Here is a 21,337-nt window from a genome sequence, read left to right as displayed (position 1 = left end):
TTCAGTACCAGGGCCCATAGTGCTCTTAGGGGTCCACGAAAGTGTTTCCATCTCTTTAAACATCGGGAAGCAATTGCAGGTCAAAGAAAAGGTTTTAATATGTAATGTTACTATATGCCTCTTTCTGCCAATGCGGTCATAAAATATTAGTTTGCTATTGGTTAAACTGTGTCCCCGCGGTCCCACCCAAGTTTGCCCAGGGGATCAGCCTTGCTCTGTCCCCTTCCAGGCCCGGTACTCTGGAGGTGCCTGGGCTCCAGGCTGAGGCAGGTTTGACCCAGGCCTTGCACTTCCTCCAGTAGCAAAAGGTTCTTCCTGAGCCAGTGTGGGAGGGGCCCCACGAGCACCCCAGCAAGAGGAGTGAGGTTCTCTGGCCCCAACCTGTAGTCTGTAGGTGTCAGGCAGGGGCAGGAAAGCTGGGGACATTCTGCATTATCACACCAGCCCTAAGGGTCCAGCCATCCTCTCAGCCCTCCCCAACCAATGTGATAGTCACGTGGTTGCCCGGCTCTCAGCACCACGGAGCAGTGCAGACAAGGCAGGCAGGCTCGGCCCCCTCCAGCCCTAAGACCTAGGCCAGTCCTTTTCCTGTCTGAGCCCAGTTCCCTCAGATCTGTCAAATGCAGACCTGAATAGGATCTTCCTCATTGGGCCGCTGGCCAAGGTCAAAGTTCATAATATGTACCCAGTAGGGGGTAGCCGCTTTTATTATTCTCATCATTAATCATTATTACTGCTACTTCAGTTAGCTCTGAAACTGGCCCAGAGAAGGTAAAATGATTTCCCAAGGTTGCACTGCAGGCTGGGGACGGGGCGGAGACTCAGACACTCGTGCTCTGTGCCAGCCCTGTTCCCTCCCACTGTATTTGCAAAATAACTAAACATGCTCAGACTGTGAGCCCTGGGCCTCTGTGCACACATACTAAGTACCAGGCATTCCACCAAAATGATCAATTCTTGCTTGGAAAGGAAAAGAAGGCCAAGACAGGCCCCTGGTCACCCGCCCACCCCACTCTTCAGCCCCAGGGAGCCCCCCTGGGGTATTCGAAGCATCCATGGTTCTTTAAATCCTCAAACACCTATCTGAGCATCCCTCACTCACACTGACAGACTGGCCACCAGCACCTCCTGCTCGGGCGTAAGTGGCTTCCTGGAGCCAGCCATCCTCCAAGGTGCAGCCAGCCTCTGAGCACTGGCCCAGGGTCCCCTGAAGAAGTAACCAACACCACAGGCCACCCACTGGCCTCAGGACACTCTGCTCCCTCCACCACCCAGGGCCAGGGGCCAGGGGCCAGAGCCAAGCAGGAAACTCTGGCTCCAGCTGGTAGCCAGTGGCCACCTCCCCCCAGGACACCAGCTCCAGGCATCACCTCCCATCAGGCCAGGCCCCCAAAAGGCCCCCTTGAGGCTCGGCCCCCTCCTCCCAGCCCCACGAGGCTATCGCTGATTCCAGTCCTCAGTCCCCTGGCCCTGAGCGCGAACTCTTCAGGAAGCCGCGGGAAGGAGGTTTAATTTCGAGTTCCTCCCGTGATTTATGAGGGTTTCATTCAATTAATGAGATATTGATTTCTGCGCACCCAGCCAGCATGCTTGCTGCGAGTTGTTATTTTACTATGAAACTGATCGCTTTCCTTTTAAAACACAGAGACTCGCGCTCACAGGTGCCCGCAGACACACGTACCAAGACGTGTTGTAGACAAACACTACAGCCAGAAACACAAGCACCACAGACGGGAGATGTGTACTTTCTGGGTTTGTCTGTCTGTCTGTCTATCTGTCTACCTCTCACGCACACCACACAGGACACAGGAAACCCCCAGCCTGGTGTCCAGCCGTCCCTGCATTTTTACTGCTCTCCTCCTCTATTTCAGCCCCCCCCTCATTCCCATCAGAGGTCCTGATGCTGTGAGTGCTCCCAAGTGATGACTAAGGACCTGCCTCCCCTCCCCAAGAGCAGAGAGGACTCCTTCTCTCTTGCACCAAGAAATATATATACACGTACGTGTACACATATATATTTATATTAGATAGATATCTTCCCACTATTGATAGGAAGAGAGCTGGAGTTGGACTGCGTGTGGTTTCATCACTTGGGGAAGGGAGTGGTACCCCATGGGCGGGGCAAAGCCGGACTATGGACAGAGGCCCCACTCACACCCCAGGGCCCAGACTTCCCCTGGAGGATTTTCCTTTTTAACATCTCATATGTTTATTCTATTTAAGACACATTGAGATCCTGCTACATACGCCTTGTATCTTGTCTCTTTTACTTAGACTGTATGAATAAATACATTGCCAGTCAGTAAATCTCTCTTAAAACATATTTTTTAGTGGTTACATTTTATTCCATCACAGATATCCCTACTGTACTGGCCCTTTTCCTATTGTCTTCTTAATAATAGTGCTTTTGGGCTTCCCTGGTGGCGCAGTGGTTGAGAGTCCGCCTGCCGATGCAGGGGACACGGGTTCGTGCCCCGGTCCGGGAAGATCCCACATGCGAGCAGCTGGGCCCGTGAGCCATGGCCACTGAGCCTGCGCGTCCGGAGCCTGTGCTCCGCAACGGGAGAGGCCACAACAGTGAGAGGCCCGCGTACCGCAAAAAAAAAAAATAATAATAATAATAATAGTGCTTTTAAGTATCTTCACAGTACATGTGTCTATTTGGCTGTACCCTCAAGGATAAAAGTCTTATAATTAAAACATACTTGTCAGTTTGATAAGTTAAACCATTTCTTAAGGGTGGGATTTTTATTATTAGTTAAGCTGAGTTCTTTGTCCTGTTGAATGTTCTTTTGCCTCAAATTCTGCTTTGTTCGCTACAAACACTGCCATCTAAACTTTCTTTCTGGTTGTGTGTCCTGGATACATTTCCTTTTATTCTTAATTTCTGAGTCGTTTGTTTTTAGGCCTGTCTTACAAATGGCATATAATTGGATGTTGAGAACCTCTGTCTTTGTTAGGGGTGTTTAACCCTTCACACTTCTGTCACATTTGATAGGTGTCTGCGCTGGAGTGACTTCTCACCCAGCCGCCAACTACCCCCGACCCCCACCAGTCTGGCCTCTCCCTAGCCCAGGAGCCAGATACGCCCCCAGATCTATCCTGTTAGGAAGGGGCAAATCCAGAGGCTGGGCCCAGCACAGGGCCTGAGAGAAGTGAGGCATATCTTTTAAAACTGAGCCCAAAGTCATCTTAACCGGTAGCGTCTCCCCACCCTCACACATAGAACCCCAGGGAAGCTACGTTCCCCGGCACCTGGCCCCGCCAGCACAGAGATGGCCAGGAATGTCTAGAAGCGTTTTTGAGTTTTTAAATAAAGCTTAAAAAAAATTGGGACAAAACCCTCAACTCCTCACCCACAGACAAGAATTTTGATGTCTCTTCCTTCCTGCCGTCTCCTCTGCACAGGGACAGGGTGCTGGCTCCCTCTCCCTAAGAGGCTCGGACACTCTTTGAGGACAGAGCTCTCTGACTTCTGTCTCCTGGGTCTTCACTTATCCCTGACGCTCCAGCCCAGACCGCGCACACAGTAGGCATTCAACAAATACGGACCTGCTTGAACACAGACAGCCTCAAATCCCGGCCGCATTTGCCACTGCAGAGAAGCCTTATGGAAAATTCAGAGATCACTACTATTTGGTTTTAGGATACATAATATGATGCCATTTGCAACAAATCTGCAAATAATCCCAAATTTTGTTTTCCTAGGCTAAAAAAGGCAAATTTGTTTTCCCTGATGATAAACCAGCCATGAGTGGGAGGCACAGCCCAGAAGCTTCCAAGGGGCAGAAGGAGGGCAGTGGAGATTGTTCTTTTTTAAGCCACAGATAATTGTAAAGTGAGAAATCCAAGTGCAGGTCACTGAAGAGTTTGCTAGAAACACAGCAGGGTTCATGTCTGCAGGATTCTGGCGCCCGCCAGCTCCATGTTGACAGCCCGGAGGGGGATAAGGTGGGGAGGGGGCTGCGGTGTTTGTGCACATGGGGAGTGGGGGCAAGCAGCCTCAGCGTGCCCTGGACACACCCATGGCTTCTCGCCCTGAAACCAGAAGCAACAGTGTCCCTGAAATTTATGGCTCTGCCCTTGGGGTTTGATGGCTCTGCTGGTCATGGTAGATTGTTGCTATTTCCTGGGATGGAGCTGGAGGGGGTAGAGATGAAGGGTAGAGCATGGGAGGGAGGGAAGGCCAGGACTGGAAGAAACCAGAGACACTGAATGTGCTGGCAGGAGCACTCCCAGCCCAAGGAGGCAGGCCCAGACCCTCTGCCCTCACCCTGATGAACAGACCTGTGGACAGAGGTTGGATCCGCAGCCCAGACAGGTGGGAGCACAGCTGGGGGCAGCCAGGAAGGTGGAAAGGATGAGAGGGGGGCGAGGGGCTGAATCAGAGGGGACACAGCAGCATGGGAGAGAATCGCCCGGTGCACGTGGAGAAGAAGCACTCTCACGCCTCCGGGGGGGTCCAGGGGAGCCCAGCAGCTTTGCCTCCGTCTCCTGTCTCTGCCACTGGCCCCTCTGCTTCCCCTCTTCCCACCCCGCTAATCCAGAGACTCCCCGCAGCTCTAAGAATAGTGTCCCAATGCTTCTTACCACAGCTGACCCCTCCCAGAACCCACCACGCTCCGCCAGGTTGGCCTTCACACTGGTTCCTTTCCTGCAACACACCAAGCTTGCTCCTACCCCAGGGCCTTTGCACTTGCTGCTCTCTCTACCTCAAATTCTCTGCCCCCCAGCTCCTCACGTGGCTGGCTCCTTCCCATCATGTAGAATTGGGCTCAAATATCACCAACTCCCAAGGGCCTTGCCAGACCGCCCTGTTTGAATAGCCCCTTTCCCAGTCACCCACTGCCTCATCCTTAGAACATGGCTCAGTATCTGACTTTATCTCATTTCTTTCTTTTTCTCAGTTACTGTCTGTCTTCCCTGCAGGAATAAGGACAAGGCTCATCACTGTGTCCCCAGCACCGGGAGAAGTGCCTGGTGCTTAGTAGGTGCCAAGACATATTTCATGAGCAGACAGATCCCTTTAGTTTCTTCTGTCAGATGCTCAGTCCCTGGAGGGTGAGAGCATTTAACTGGGGACCCAGCACACAGCCGCACAGCCCAACCAGGGGCCCCGACTTCCCGCGGGTGGAGAGCTCCCACCCGGAGCCAGGCACTGAGGTGGGCTCCTCACACCCACAACTGCATTTCATCCCAGGCTCCAGGACTGTAATTTTAGTGCCTACATTTTCCAAAACAAAAAAAATCAGAGCAAAGGTCTAACAAAAGATTTGTTTGCCCTGAGCTGTGAATTAATTGATAAGAAAAGTCTTGCAAAGGGATAAAAATGAACCCCTATGTAGCCCCATATTTAATGAACGGCCATGAAGAGCACACTGGTTAGAAAGGTGGGGCTCTGGGGCCATCTGACCTGGCCCCAGCTCCTCAGCAGCTGTGCAACTTTGAGCAGGTTCATGAACATCTCTGTGCCTCAGTTTCCTCCTCTATGCAGCAGGGATTAAAGCCCCCCATAAGGTGGCTGTGGGATTGACAGGATCATGGAGGTAACTCAATAAGGTGAGCTTTCAGTAAATGGCGCCCATGATGAGGACAGGGATGCTGACATCGGCTGACCTGACTGGGCATCCAGAACATTCAATCAGCAAGGCCTGTTTGAGTTGGGACCCATGGCCAGTAGTCCAGCCCAGGCAGCCTATGGGGCAAAGGATCCCCGACTAGACCAAAGAGGTGGGCTGTGCTTCAGGCTCCACCCAGCCAGGGACCCTCAATGACCAGGACTCACCACCATCACTTTCTTTGATTTTGCCCAACACCGAACTTCAGAAATGCCTGGAACTTTGGCTTTTACATCACACACATTGGCTGAGGTATAGCTTTCCCACAAATTGTCTAAAAGTGTGGATTTCAAACATATTTTTCAGCAGTAGAACACTTTTAGCAAATCACACTGGCCGAGGTATAGCTTTTCCCAAATTGTGTAAAAGTATGGGTTTCAAACTAATTTTTCAGCAGTTAGAACACACTGAGCAATTCCGTCTCATCAAGAACCTCAACATCTAAAAGGTCAGGTGCAGAGTGCCTCCCTGGGATGGGTGGGGTCCAAGCCTCCTCCCTCCACATCCAAGTCTGGGGCCCAGGACTCCCAGCTGGGACGGCCCTGACTTCACGCCCCCTCATTCTCTGGGATTCAGGAGAACCCGACACTTAAGATGCACCACCTGGGTTCCTGGGGCTACACAGAGGCACATGGGGCTGCAGCACAAAACCTTGGGGAACTTTGTACATTCTGGCCTCAATGGGGGAATATTTAGAATGAATAAACCAGGAAATTCTTCTTGCAAAGAGGGCCCATGTCGGGGCTTCCCTGGTGGCGCAGTGGTTAAGAGTCTGCCTGCCAATGCAGGGGACATGGGTTCGAGGCCTGGTCCAGGAAGATCCCACATGCCGCGGAGCAACTAAGCCCGTGTGCCACAACTACTGAGACCACACGCCTAGAGCCCGTGCTCCACGACAAGAGAAGCCACTGCAATTAGAAACCCGCGCACCACGACAGAGTAGCCCCTGCTCGCTGCAACTAGAGAAAAAGCCTGCATAGCAACAAAGACCCAATGCAGCCAAAAATTAATAAATAAACTTAAAAAAAGACGGCCCAGGTCCACGGGAGGAGGACAGATGATCACTATGGCCATCACAACCAAGTGCATATCCACAATGCCCATCGACATGGACAGAGCTCAAAATCACCACCGTGAGTGAAAAAAGCAGGGGCAACATATGTACAATGGGAAGCCACTTAGGGAAGATTTATAAAAACCATACACTATGCATTGTGTGTGTGTGTGTGTGTGTGTGTGTGTGTATAAAATGCATTTTGAGGCCGAATCCCCAGCCCAGCGCACAGTGGGGTGCCCCTTTCCCTCCTAGGGCCCCCTCACCTGTCCACAGGGAAGTGCCTGTCGCCGGCAGCCCGGTGCAGCTCACTACTGTTCTCCAGTCTGGCCAGCATGTCCATGCGCTTCACCATCAGCTCCAACAGGTCACTCATCTTGCGGAGGACACCGCGGGACTCCGGCCCACCCATCACTGCAGGAAGAATGTGGGTGCAGTCAGACACGGCCCAAGCAGCCCGGAGGCCATCTGAGACCACCTGGTGTCTGGCGGGGTGGCTCAGACCCCAGCCCCACCCCCATCTTCTCGGGAAGGGGAGGGGTCAGGAGAGTGAGCCCGCCCCACCCCCCACCCCTGCAGGACAGGGATCCAGAGAGGCCTGGGCCCACCCTACTCCCTGCCAGCTGTGTGACATTGGGATGACCTTTTAACCTCTCTGGGCCTCAGTTTTTGTCGCCAGCAAAATCTGGCTTTAGACATAATCTCAGGTCTGTGAGAAGACAGGGAAGGCCCAGTAGTGGGACAGGAACCCCAAAGCCCCTTAACAGCAAGAACCTGTAAATCAGGGTTTCTAAAAGTGTGGTCAACCATCCACCCGCACCTGAATCTCCTGGCCAGGCTGTTAAAGTCCAGATTCCTGGGCCCTCGCTGTCTAGATCTGCCAATTCAGATCTCTAGGGCATGGGGCCCAGGACCCTGCATTCTGCTTGCTCTTCACGTGGCTCGGATGCACAGGCTGTGAGCCCGTGTTCAAGGGGTTTGGGGCCCCAGCCACCTCCCATCCCCATCCACTCCCCCAGACACCACCCTAGAAACACCACTGTGAATTTGTCCCGACTCTCAACCCAGTCTTTGGGTTCCCAGAGATCACCTCCAGGGTTGAGGGGCCGGGAGACCTTGTGAAGAATAAAATTAAATGAAAACGAGGTGCTTCAACCAAGATCCCATTAACCAGCCCGAGACTTTCCACGATTTCCTTTCTAATCACTCCTGATCATTAGCACCGCACGTGCCAGTGTGGGAGAGCAGCCCTTACCTTCCTTTTTTTTTTTTTTTTTTTTTTTTCAGTATGCGGGCCTCTCACTGTTGTGGCCTCTCCCGTTGCGGAGCACAGGCTCCGGACGCTCAGGCCCAGTGGCCATGGCTCACGGGCCCAGCCGCTCCGCAGCACATGGGATCCTCCCAGACCGGGGCATGAACCCGTATCCCCTGCATCGGCAGGCAGACTCTCAACCACTGCGCCACCAGGGAGGCCCCCTTACCTTCCTTTTTAATTAAATTTTGTGAAGGGTTTAAGCAGCCCCTCCAAACCATCCATAGGTGCTCGGTTCCAGACACTGCAATCCCCAACCAGGCTGCCTGCAAACCCCAGGGGCCAAGCTCTGAGTCACTCTTAATACATGAGCTGAATCCATGGGGACACAGATGCTCCCAGGGACTCCCCAGGCTGCTAGAGGGGCGGGGGTGTCAGGGGGTGCCTTGGGTGGGGCTCTCCAGAATCAGACCCTGAGACAAGGGTTTGAGGGCAAGTCGTTATTTGGGAGGTGAAGGGAAGTGGGGAGGTGACCCAGGGACGAGGAGGCAGCCCAGAGAGGGCATGTCATCAACCTGGGGAAACCAGCAGGTGTAGAACCGGCCTCAGAGTTCTCCCCCGGGGGGTGAGGGGGCCAGGCATGTGCACACCACCTCCCGCCAGTCACTGCTTAAGGGCTGCTCCCAAGGATGGCCATGTTCTGGTACTTTCCACCTGCCATGGGGTGGCAGAGCCGTCTCCAGCATGTGACAGGAATCGTGAGGGCTGAGGACATGAGCACCAACAGCATCTGCTTCTCAGGAAAGAAGGGGTCAGGACCCAGCGGACTCAGAGGGGCTACAGTGGACACCTGGCCTCTCATCTGCCTCTGCCAGTACCCGCTGCATGGCCATATGGCCAAGGGAGTCATCATACTGCTCTCAGCCTCAGTGTCCCAAACCCAAGGCAATAACACCAGGCCCTGTCTGCAACCCAATGTCAAGGTGCCAGGAGCGGGGCAGGAGAGACCACGGCTGGCCACTGAGGACCAGAGGCAGAGACAGGGGGAGAAGTGGGGAGGGGGGCCGGAGGGGGCCAGTCTCCTATGCTCCATGCTTGGGACTGAGCCAAGGAGGGGGGCCTAGAGAGGCTGCACGTCACCAGGGCTGCTTGTGACATTTCCGCTTTGCTTGTCCCCCATATCCACTGGCACCAGGCCCGTTCCAGTGACTGCCACCGCTTTCTCACACCAAGTCACCTCCTGGCTGGGTTCCTCTGCCAGCTGAGCCCACCTGAGGTCAGATGGGAGGCCAAGGGGAGCTGGGCGGGGGGGACCCAGCCAAGCATCAAATCCAGAGCAAGGAGGAGTTGCAGGTTCCTCAAAGAGCCTGGATCCCTGGCTCTGAAGCAAAGGATGGGCATGAATCGGGGGGTGGGGGCCAAGGGTGGGGAGAGCAGAGGGAGCGGACGAGAGACACAGGGTGGGGTTGGGTACTGGAGAAACTGGGCATCAGAAGGAAGGAAGGAAAGAAACTGTCTCCAACCCCTCCCACCCGAGTAGCTGAAAGAGGTAATGGTCTTCCCACTTTCCCCTCAGAAAACTGGATGGGTTTTTCAGTTGGGATCAGGAAATTTCACCATAGTGTTAAATGAAGCAAAACTGAGGTCTCTCCCACCACTCGGCCCCTCCCGACTCACTCATGGCCTCAATCGGTTAGCCAATCAAAAAGCAAGTTATAAATAGCTCCTTCTCTCTTTCAACTCCACAGAGCTGGGGACAACAGTTGACTTTCAAATCACACTCATCCTGAGGACACCCCCCAAAGCCCGTCATTCAAACACAATACCTTGCTTTCAACCAGTGCTTGAAGCACAGAGTAAAACAAGAGGGGAGTTCCCTTCATTTCAGCTAGAAAAATAGGAGCCCATCAGATGATCTGGCCTGGCAGCACTTTGCACAGGCCCAGGGGAGCCGCTCATGTTGTGGGCCACCTGATGGATGTCCTGGAGTTGTGCAGTGCACAGCCTGGCCGACCTCACTGGGTTGCCCTGATCTCTCATAGCTCAGGCTGGGGTGGCCCCTTCCCCAAAGGAGTGGGATGAAAAACGGAGAGTGAGGCCATGGCTGGGAACATTCTCAGGCCAGAGCCTCAGAGGCCCCCCAGCCATGCACTCAGGCCCAACTGGACCACAGAGCCTGGGCGGCAGCTGGAACTTGAGACACAGCACTCCAGCAGTGCTGAGCCACGTCACTGCTCCTGGGGTGGCGCTGCGTTCCCACAATGCCTCAGGCCTAGCACCTGCCCTGTCACATGGCTGCTCTCTCTCTGGCCTCATCCCAAGCTTCCTTTTCCCTCTGAGCTCACTGTCCCTGCCCCTCCCAAGATCTCACTGACAACCATACCCCACCCCCACTCCCACCCCCATTCCATTTCAAAAACTTCAAAATAGCTGATGGAGCCAATAACTGCAAGATCTGGCCTAGAGCTACAGCGGCCCCAAGAGCAAGACAGAGCCTGGGGGCAGCACTGTGACCAGGAGAGGCCTTGACTCCAGACCTGCTCTGCCCCGACTAGATGGGGGAAGGGGCATGTCACTTTCCTTCTCTGGGCCTCAGCGTCCCATGGTCTACAGCCTGGGACTCCTGTTTCTGCTCTTCCCCTAACTGCCCCCATAGATCAAGGTAATAGAAAAGGAAAGAAGTGTTCCTATAAAAGCCATCAGAGGGCTTCCCTGGTGGCGCAGTGGTTGAGAGTCCGCCTGCCGATGCAGGGGACACGGGTTCGTGCCCCGGTCCGGGAAGATCCCACATGCCGCGGAGCGGCTGGGCCCGTGAGCCATGGCCGCTGAGCCTGCGCGTCTGGAGCCTGTGCTCCGCAGCGGGAGAGGCCGCAACAGTGAGAGGCCCACGTACCGCAAAAAAACCAACCAAACAAACAAACAAAAAAAAAGCCATCAGAATCTCTAGGGAGAGAGCTCTGTTTTGTTTTGCTAAACCCCTGGGTGGGCCAGAGCATCATCTAGATGCCCAGAGCAATGAGACAGAGAGAAACCTAAATGACGCTGCATATTCAGCTAGGAAGGCTGGAGTTTCCCAGCCCAGCCTAGGAGACCAGGAGAGAGGACAAGCCCTGAGGACATGGGCAGGGGGCAGGACAACGACCCAGAGGGGCTAAGCAGGATGGGGGAAGCTCCCCCGTGGGGAAGTGTCGGGGGGCGGGGGGGGCTGTGAAAGGCAGGGATAAAAGAGAGAATTGTTATCTGTTTGCTGTGCTGAGCAGTGGTCCGAGCCCCCACCCCTGTGGAGGGTTTAGGGAGGAAGCGGTGTCCTTCCCACTAGGTCAGTGTAGGGGACACAGAGGAGGCAGGAGGGGAGACATCCAGTAGGATAATTCGGTAGAAGCAGGGCATCAGAGCAAGAGGTGACCAGGGAAACATAAGCCCCCTAGAGTATTCGGAGATATCTGGGGGTTCTGGATTGCCCTTCATACAAGGGATGAAGCCAATTCTTTAAGAATGTCAACAGAGGGAATTCCCTGGCAGTCCAGTGCTTAGGACTCCGAGCTTCCACTGCAGGGGGCACGGGTTTGATCTCTGGTGGGGGAATTAAGGTCCCGCATGCCACATGGTGCGGCCAAAAAGGAAAAAAAAAAAAAAAAGTCAACAGAAAGAGGGACCCCAGAAGACCAGAGGGCTTATAGACTGGGGCTAAGGAGACAGATCTCAGATGGGTCTGTAAGGCCACCTCCATCAGATTGGACGAAGACCACAAGATACCCTCCCAGCACCTGGGGTTCGGGGGCCACTCCCATTGTGTGCAGATGGCGCAGGACTCCAGGAGCTCCTGAGACCTCAGGAGACAGCCCCCCACCAACCCCCCGGCCCCATCACTTCCTGAGGAGCTCCAGGACACTAGGCACATTTTCTGCCCTGGACGAGGCAGGGGGTGGGTCCCGGGAGGGAAGCAGGCCACACACAGCCAGTCCAGCCGCTCGGCCGCATGACGTGCTCCCTGGATGCCACCACCGCCGGCCAGGACTGACTGTCAGCAGAGCAGGCTCCCGACGTGCTTGCCCTGAGTCACCTCACGGCTCTCAGCGGCAGCTAAACTGAAATGTATTTAATGTGAGGCCCCAGTGACACATCTCAGAAGTCACACAGGTTCCCTCCATACTTCCATATAAATAAGGAAAGCTGGGATGCTGAGAGATACAAATGGTCCTCACATATATCGACAGGGGTGCTGTATCACCCACCGAGGCCCCATCCCCTCCCCAGACGTGCTGTTTCTCTCTCCTCTCTGCCCTTGTCCCCTTTCTTGCCCCCACCCGCCACCCATTCCCACTGGTTCCTGGAAACTGAAGGAGCCCCCACCTTGCCAGACAGAAGAGACCTCCCAGGCACTTGAGAGGGGGCTGTGACTTGGTGTTTGCACAGCTGGAGGAGTGTGCACACTTGTCTCTGCACACGGCCAGCGCGGAAACCAGCTGAGGCCACGGGAGCTCTGGGCAGCGTGGGAGACAAGGGCAGGCCCTGGCTCACCCATCCACTGCCAGCCTCTGAGAAGAAAAGCCCCCTTAGCACCGAGATCCAGGGCCAGAGCCAACCACAGAGCAAGGAACTACGTCTCTGATATGCCCCAGGTTCCAAGGCTGGCCAGGGTCCGGGACGCCTGGCAGGGCCAGTCCACAGGGGAACCTCAGGGCGGACACAAGCAGCTGAAGCAAGGACCTGTGGCCTGCAGCCCTCTCCCTGGAGACTGCCTCTGACCTCTACTTCAAGACAAGACAGAGAGCCAGGAACACCCACACAGGTTCTGGGGGATCTGCGGCGACCCCAGGAGAGAGGCCTCAGACATAAGTTCAAGTCCCCTCTCATTAGGAGTGAAGCAAGTTCCTCTTAAGACAAGAGCAGGAAAGCAGAGGCAGGAGGCAAGGAGGAGGGACGGGGGTGGGGAGGGAGGACTGCAGAGGGAGCACATAAAAAACAAAATCCTCCCCCAAGGCCCAAGCTGGGCCCAACTGCAGCACGAGGGAATTAGGCTATAGCCCTCCTTCCAGTTATGATTCTCTGCTCGGCCTATTGCTCCCCTGAATCTTAAGATGAGTGTGTAGAATATAGAATGAGATGTCTGTCACTTTTTTATCCCCAAACTAGAGAACTTTATCACAAAATAGGAACTGGCCCCACGGGGCAAATCAGAGCCTCCCCAGGGAGACCACAGTCCGTAAGAGGCTGTGGCAGGCTCTCCGCTTTTTAGAGAAAACCCTTCACCCTGCCCCTCCGCCCCCCCCACCCCGCCATGTCCTCCACGTCCTCACAGGCTTGACAGGCAAGGGAGAGGAGAGGTTATTTCCCTATTTGTGCTCAGACAGTTTTATTGACCAATGGAGGATTTTTCTTTCTACATCTTTTTTCTAACCCTTAGTGGGTTTCCTTCTCCTGGTTCTTCCTTGGGGCTTCACAGACCCCCAGAATAAACATTATCCAACATCCAACCCCCACTGTGACCTCCAGTATCGCTCCCCAGACCCCTGCACAACCGCCCCCCACTTCCAACCCCACCTTCCCTGGGCGGCTCCTAGGTAGAAATGCTGGCACCCCCTAGGTTGTCTGCAGGGCCACCCCAGGTCCGGGTAGGGTTCTCATTTGAGGGGTCATCTCTGACAGGATCAGGATTCTAAATCCACAAAGTCAACTTAGGGCTTTTCCAAGTCTCTGCTTTGGGTCTGTCCAAGCAAATCAACTTAATCCAAGGGCATGAAAAAAATTCAGGTGGGCTTCCCTGGTGGCACAGTGGTTGAGAGTCCGCCTGCCGATGCAGGGGACACGGGTTCGTGCCCCGGTCCGGGAAGATCCCACATGCCGCGGAGCGAGCGGCTGGGCCCGTGAGCCATGGCCGCTGAGCCTGCGCGTCCGGAGCCTGTGCTCCGCAACGGGAGAGGCCACAGCAGTGAGAGGCCCGCGTACCGCAAAAAAATAAAAAATAAAAAAAATTGAGGGGACAATGGGACCTGGGATGTGAACCGAATTGGGGTCAGTTCCCAGGGGTTCTCAGAGGGCTCCCTCCTTGTCTAGCTCCTCCTCCTGGCCTTTACTTCCATATTCCAGGCACGAAGCTTCCAGCACAGGGGCCTGGGAGGTGTGAAAAGACTTGAAAACACTTGGTCTGAGAACTAATGTCACAACACACAGGAGACCAGGCAACTCCACCCCCAGGTGCCCCCAACAGAGATGCCCATATGTGTCCACCACAGACATGTGCTGGAATGTTCACAGCAGCACAATTCACAAACACCCCAAATTGGAAATAGCCCAATGTCCGCCCAGGGGTAGAGTGGATAAATATATTGTGACATATCTACACAATGGACGCTGTGCAGCAGTGAAAACAAACGTCTGCAACCACACACCACGAGACGGATGAATCTCCCAAATGTACTACCGAGAGAAAGGGGGGCACGCAATGGAACGGCTGCCATATGATTCCATTCTCATAAAGTCAGAGAACCAGGCAACATTCCTCTGTGCTATTAGAAGTCAGGGGCCTGGAGTCCTTGGGGAAGTAGTGAGTGGAAGGAGGCCTGAGGGCACTTCTGGGGATGGATCACGCTCTGTTTCTTGATCCAGGTTGCTGGTGCATGGATGGGTTCAGTTTCTGGATACTATACTCCGATAGGAAGCTTAACCACGTGTACGCGCGCGCATGCACACACACACACACACACACACGCCACTAGTCTAACTGCATGACCCTGGGCAAGTCCTCTGCCCTCTATGGCTCTGCCCACCCCTTAGACACAACATCTAGATTGGAGTTGGACCGTTTCTCCCTCTGCCAGGCAAAACTGCACAGTGCAGAGCATGGCAGGATGCCCACAAGCCCCCAGTCCTCTGGGCACTGGGTCCACCCCCTGCCAGGATAGGGCTCCCATCCCCCCACCCCAGGCAGATAAACAGAAGAACCAGAGCCCAGTCATACATCCCTCCTCCCCCAGTCCCTGATTCCCACCTCCTGGGGCCCTGACCTTGCTGAAGGTCAGCTTGCCCAAGCCCCCTGCAGTAGCCCACCCAGACAGACACGCCCCCTTGCTAGGGATGGCACCCAGGTAGTCTGAGCATTGCTCCCTATACCCCTTCCCCCACTCTCCACCTCCCTCCACACCTCCCTAAGCTACCCCTCAAGTGCACCTTCACAGCCCCCCACCCCATCCTCAGGAGTCTCCCACGTAGAGACCCCGGTATCTCCTTGGTCCTCTTTTCCCTAAACATTCTTTCCGGCAATGCCCCCGTCTCAGACTCACCACATCCAGTAAATGTTTACAGAGCTCACAGTATTTGCCAGAAGCTGCTTGAGACCCTTCATATATGTTATCTTCGCACCCCTCATGACAATCCTGGGGAAGAGGGTATTGTTAGCCCCGTTTACCAGAGGAGAAAACGGAGGCTTCGAGAGGCCGAGGGATCTCTGTGAGTCAGAGAGGGGATAGATTCGTTTACACTCAGGCTAGAATGTCTAATACATGTGAAATTCCTGCTGGAAGCTGTTGCAAATTTAAAGAAGTGCGTGTTAAACCAAAGGCATGAATCTAAGGAGACACCAGATGGCAGAGTAAGTGCCCCTTGGGGCACCGACCCTAGATCACAACCCATCCTACTGGAGGGTTTATCCGTTGCTGGGAAGAGGGGAGCTGGATGACGCCTGGGGGGTTGAGAAGGTGGACTTCAAACGGAGACTCTCCCAGAGGGGCAGGGGAAAGCCCACAAAGCAGCCCCCTGAACAGTTCCAGAAACCCCCTTTGCCCGTCTCCCCACTATGTGTCTCCTTCCCACGGTTACTGGGAGAGCCCCCATGACACACTGAGCAGTTCTGAACTGTTCTCCGTTCTTCCTTGAGTAGGATGAGGGGAGAGCGGGACCCCCCCCATCAGGAGGAGGTCTCCCATGCCACCACCCCATCACACCCCCATGCCATGTGAGCCCATTTAATCCAACCCCTGAAAACGGTCACTGCTTTCCTTCTCTGAAGGCAAGTTAAGTGATGTGGCCAATGGCACAGAGCCAGTAAATGATGAACCAGGGTACAAACCAGGTCCATGTGGTCCCCACAGCCCATGCTCTGAACCTCCATTCCACTGCCTTGTAAGCATCATGTGGGCAAGAATGAAGGACCAGAGAGCTCGGAGATAAGACACGTGAGCCCACGGCAGTCCTGCCCTCTCCCCTGTGCCTGGGCCGAAGGTACGGAATATGTGTATCTCAGAGAGACAGGTGTCATATCCAGAAACCTCAAACCACCCCACTAGGGAAGCAACACAGGCAGCCTCTTCTGATGCCTGGGAGACCCTGGCTCAAAGGCCCCTCCTGGCCTGAGAGGCTAGACCAGAGGAAGCCTGATTACCACAGCCAGGACAAGAGCCAAAGCAGTGTGCAAGGCCCCCACCATTCACACATCCACCAACGAGGTGGCCAGATGCCCAAGACAGAGCCCCAGAAAGCCTCTTGCAGGGTTAGGTTCAAAGGCTTCCCTCTCCTCTGACCCCCAAACCCCTGCACCCCTTTCTGACTCCCCTTTTCCCCATCAACATACCTTCTGTGCGGACAGTGAAGGGGGAGTCCCCCGGGCGCCGGGCTGAGAACTGGCCTCCCAGAGACGTCATCAGGAAGCAGAGTGAGAAGAAGCCAATGCCCAGGACAAAAAGCCTGTGGAGAGCAATAGGGCAGGTCAGGGTTAGGTCAGCACATGCACCCCTATCCTGTAAGGGCTCCCTAGGAATGAATGAGGAAGGGATGGATGGATGGAGGAATAAAAGACCAGGGGGTTGAGCTCCCAGACCAGTAGGTCTCCCATCACACAGGATAAAGAGAGCTGGACTACAAGGAAGTGGCCACACGCAAAACCATGCAGGACGGTGAGGCATCCTTAAGGTATGTTTGGGCAAGTTCTAGCCTCCAGACGGAAGCTGGCTCATTGACAGCAGAGGTCCTCAATGTGTGGTCCCCAGACCAGCAGCATCAGCATCACCTTGGACATATCAGAAATGCTCATTCTTGGGCCCTAGTCCCAGGCTTACGGAATCACACACTCTGGGGGTGGGATAAGCAATGCATTTTAACAAGCTCTCCAGGTAACCCTGATACACGCTCAAGTTTGAGAACAACTGGTATAGATGGACACAGCAGGACCTGATGCCAGCCAGAGGGCAAGTAATTGGTCCAGACAAAACCCACCTGGAGCCCATCAATCACCTGGGCCGTGATCAGCACTTGTGTACACAGGCCTTGCTGCAGCAACCAGCTTGAACACATCCTTGTCATGTTCAGGGCGGGGGGTGGGGAAGGGCTGCCATCACTACCAGATGGTAAGATCTAGAAGGGCAGGGTCCTGTGGTTGCCTTCTGTGTCCAGACTCCCCTTATCCACATCTTCACCAGCCAGGCACACGGTAGATTACACCACGGCTCAGAGTAAGCCAACACCTGTGCACGGGGTGTCATACAAGCGTGTGCCATCACAGTGGTCAGGGGAGTTGGCCAAAACACGACTGTCTATACTTCAACACATAGTTTTTGATTACATCCCAAGTGCCAAGAACTAAGGTATCCCCAGAGGGACAGCAGGGAACCCACCCTCAAGTCTGGCCCCAGGCTCCTGCTGCTTCCATACTAGATTCTGGCCCAGCACAGCCTTAGGGAAGCAGAGGTGGAGGCTGTTCTGGGATTTTGAATCTACCCGAGGACTTGATGAACTGGCAGAGCTGAAAGGGGAGCCCCCCCAGGTCAGGGTGAGGAACCCCATCTCTGGTGGAGCCAGGCTCACCATGGGGGGGCCCCCCAAATCATGCCAGAGACCTCCAGCCTTCCCACCTCCACCTCCATCCTCAAACCCCACATTTGTTTGTATCTCTATGCAAGACTTGTTTATGCATTTTAATCTTCATTATTTGAAACTGGCAGAGCAGTATTTAATTAAAATTTGATTCATTAAAGAAAACACATAATTGTAGAAGAAAATAAAAGCACAACAAAATTCCCAACCCATATTTAAAGGAAGCTGTTAGAGATTGAATCAGAGAGGGGGGCAGAACCCAAAAGCAGAGATGGCACTGGGAGCTTCCCCCAAGAGATGGCACAAGGAACACTGCTCCTTCACCTCCCAGGGACCCCTCACTAAATTCTACCAAGCCTGGGGGTGGGACTCTAGCCCTGGGATCCCCAAGATGAAGTCAGGCTGGTCTCAGGCTAGCAACCAGAAGGACAGTGTAGGGGGAGGGTGGTCACACATCCAGGAAGATCCTGGGGGAAATCAGCAGCTTGTCCCCTCAGCCTAAGGACAAGGATGGGTCTCTCCAAGTTTCTCGTCCCCCACTCCCTCTCCCCTTCCCCAGCTATGGGGTACTTGTATTTAGAGCTGGGGACCTGAGCTGCCAGGGTCCAAAAACCTGCTGTGAGAAAGGTGTCTAGGCCTTTAACCCAGAACCTGAAGCCCCAAAACACCTCATCTGCATCACTCTCTGCCAGAGCCAATCCTGGGGCCATTTACAGTAGATTCAAGTTAAAATGGTTTCGTCCACCCATGTATCCATTCAAGCAACATTCCAGAAGCAATTATAGAATAAGGACCCTGCCAGAGGCTCTGCGAAAACCATTGGGAATAGGGCTCCCAGCTGCCCTTGAGGATTAACAAACAAGTAGGGCTGATATGGTTGGAGGTCGTAAACCCCACCCCCACCCCGCATCGGAAGGGGACTTGAAGACTTCACTGGTGGCTGTGGGTCTCTGGGAAGCCTAGGGATACCCTGAGAGGAAGTTACATAACCTGGGGGTCGGGAGGGGAACCTATGCAACCCCACCTCTGTATCCTGCTTTCAGAAAAGAGCCTGAAAGAGCCACAGGGGCAGGACCCAAAGGGAAGGAGCGCTAGGGAGCTGGCGCTGTCCACGGTGCTGGCCCCAGCCGCTACCTCCAATTGTGCCGGGAAAGGTCCAGCCAAGCTGGGGTCAGAGGCTGGGCTTCCCACGGCCTGGAGGGAGGGGCCAACACTGGGTGGGAGAGACAGGGCTGAGGACGGTCTGGGATGGCTAGGGATTTGAGGATTTCCCCGGAGGAACAAGGCCCTTTCCAGAGATGCTAGCTTCCCACCTGCTTCCCATGGGAACTTTAGGGCGTGGGGGCTCCTGTCACCCCCAATCACCTGACCAAGGCTCTATTCTGGGGACCCCTAGCTCTACGGTCGTCCCGAATCCTCTGGACATTGGTGGTCCAGCTTGACCCCTGCCGTCCTTAAAGGTTGTCTCCTCAACTCTGCACCCTACGCCGGAGGATCCAATAGCTGGAGGCAATGGCGGGGCGGGAGCCACGTGAGCCACGGTCTTTCCATTAGAAGGAAAACCAGCGGGGGGCATGGGAGGGGCCGGGTCTCCGCCTCAGGTCTGGAGGGGAGGGCCTCAGATCTGGCCCCTCCCGCCCCCCAAACTTCGAGCACCTCTGCCCGTACAGCTCCTGCCTTCGCGGGCTCCCTCGCGCGCCCGGACCCCACCTGTGGCCGCATCCGGAGTGCGGCCCACCCCCGCCCCCCGCCCCGGGCCCCGCCGCCCCCTCGGCGCCCTCCGCCGCTCAGCCCCTGGGCGAGGTGGCATCCTGACTCCGCTGGGCACCCATCGCTTAGAGCCCCTCCCCAGCCCCGGCTGCAGGCCCGGCTCCGATGGCGCTTGGGAGGAGCGGGAGCTGCCCCGGAACCGCCGGGCTCTGGGAGCCCCTGGGGTGGGACTAGCAGAACCCAGGCAGACCCCGACGGCCGTAGCCCTGCCTGGCCTTGACCGCCGAGGTTGGGGGGGGGGGACGGTCTCCGCTTCCATCCCGCCTCCAAGCTCTCGTCGCCCTTCCGCCCCACAACGCCGCCCCTGCCCCAGCCTCTCCAAGGCCCGCGATCGGGGATCGAATTCCCATCAGAGGGGGTCCTTGCTGCAATCTCGGGGATCCTCCCGTTGGACAGAGGCCCGCACCCCGCGGAGAGGAGTGCGCGCAGAAGGCGGGGTCAGAGGGGGTGGGACAGGCTGAGGGGGTGAGCGGGCCGACTCAGGGCTCCGCTGGCCCGCCAGGTTGGGATACGGCCCCGCCCAGAGCGCTAACTTTGCCGCGGGGGTTGGGCCGTCCGCGAGGTGGGGAAGGACCGGAGGGGCAGGGAAGGGGCACCCTGGCTGGGGCGACTTCCAGGGCCCAGTACCACAACATCGGTGACTTCTACCCCCATTCCCACCTTCACACCCCGAGTCCTCTCCAACCTAGACCAAACTCGGTACCCGTCCCAGAGTTACACACCCTCCCTCCCCACCCGAACCGGAACCCCAGCTCCATCCCTTTCCCAGCCCCACTAGCCACCACCAAGGGCTGAAGCACAAACCGCCCCCTCTACTAACGGGACAGGCAGCCTTGGGACAGACACTCTCGCAGGGGCTGACCTCGCCCACCCCAACCCACGACCCCTTGGAGAAAAAGACCTCCCCACGCCAACCGGGAAACAACTTTACCGAAAGGGTCTCAGGGTGACCAGGCATCTTCTGACCATTATCTTCCCATCGGGGTTGACTGTGATCATTGTTCAAACTTGTCTGGGCGAAGAGCCGCGGGCGAGGCCGGACGCACCGTCCCTGGCCCTGCTCCTACCACGTCCGGGCCACGAACCCGCTGCGGGCCGAAGCCGGGTCCGAGCGACGCGGGGGACGCGGGGGCTCGGCGGCTTCGCTGCCCGGGCCGCGGCCCGCGGGGTCGGCGCGGCCTCGGCGGGCAGGGGAAGGGGAGCGCGGCGCGGCTGCCGGAGGGCGGCGAGGGCGCCCGGCCGGGCCGTCTCTGCGTCTCTGCCCTCCCCGCTTCACATTCTGGGGGCCGGGAGGCGGCGCGCCCCCAGACCGCCGGCCACGCGTCTGCCTGCTCGGGCTCGCTCTCTGGGCGGGACGGCGCCGCGGCGCGCAGACGGGCTCCCCGCCGCGGTCGCCCTCATCCCCGGGCCCGCGCCCTCGGTGCCGGCTAGAGGCGGCCCCGAGCCCGCGCCCCGGCCCCTCGCGCCTCCGGGCCGCGCCGCTCCCCGGCCCCGCGCCGCACCGCGCCCATGGCTCCGGGCAAGGGCGCCCCGCGCCCGCCCTGCCTCCCGCTCGCTCGTCTGCCCGCGCTCGGGTGTCCGGCGTCCGGCCCCGCGCTGCGTTACGCCCGGAGGCGCCGCATTGTTTCCTCGGAGGAGGCGGCCGAGCAGCGTCTGGGGCGGCCCAGGAGCGGCCGCCGCGCTTCCTCGGCGCGCAGGCGCCACCTCGTGGCTGCGGCCCAGCAGCGCGCTCTCCCGGCCCGGGGCGGGGCGCGGGGGGCGGGGGCGGCGGGCGGGCGGCGGGCTGGGGTCCTTGAGCCTCCCTCCAGCTGTGCAACTTCCCCGGGCTGGATTTCG

General features: G+C 56.5%; 1 protein-coding gene across 2 annotated transcripts in view; it reads right to left on the bottom strand.

Moving 5' to 3' along the window:
- Window positions 1-20,500, bottom strand: part of MGAT5B (alpha-1,6-mannosylglycoprotein 6-beta-N-acetylglucosaminyltransferase B) — a gene marked incomplete at its 5' end in the record, with an annotated part of 69,031 nt that extends 48,531 nt beyond the window's left edge. For both annotated transcript variants that reach the window (XM_081217953.1, XM_081217954.1), the window contains 3 exons: window positions 6,939-7,086; window positions 16,494-16,606; window positions 20,433-20,500. In XM_081217953.1, coding sequence (XP_081074079.1) covers window positions 6,939-7,086; window positions 16,494-16,606; window positions 20,433-20,500 — 329 coding nt within the window. The remainder of the gene's footprint in view (window positions 1-6,938; window positions 7,087-16,493; window positions 16,607-20,432) is intronic.
- Window positions 20,501-21,337: the final 837 nt, after the last annotated feature.

Source organism: Mesoplodon bidens (genome assembly GCF_964165515.1).
Source record: "Mesoplodon bidens genome assembly, chromosome: 19".
Classification (NCBI taxonomy): Eukaryota; Metazoa; Chordata; class Mammalia; order Artiodactyla; family Ziphiidae; genus Mesoplodon; species Mesoplodon bidens.
The sequence above is the reverse complement of the archived record's forward strand: the minus strand, read 5'-3'. Positions and strand labels throughout refer to the sequence as shown.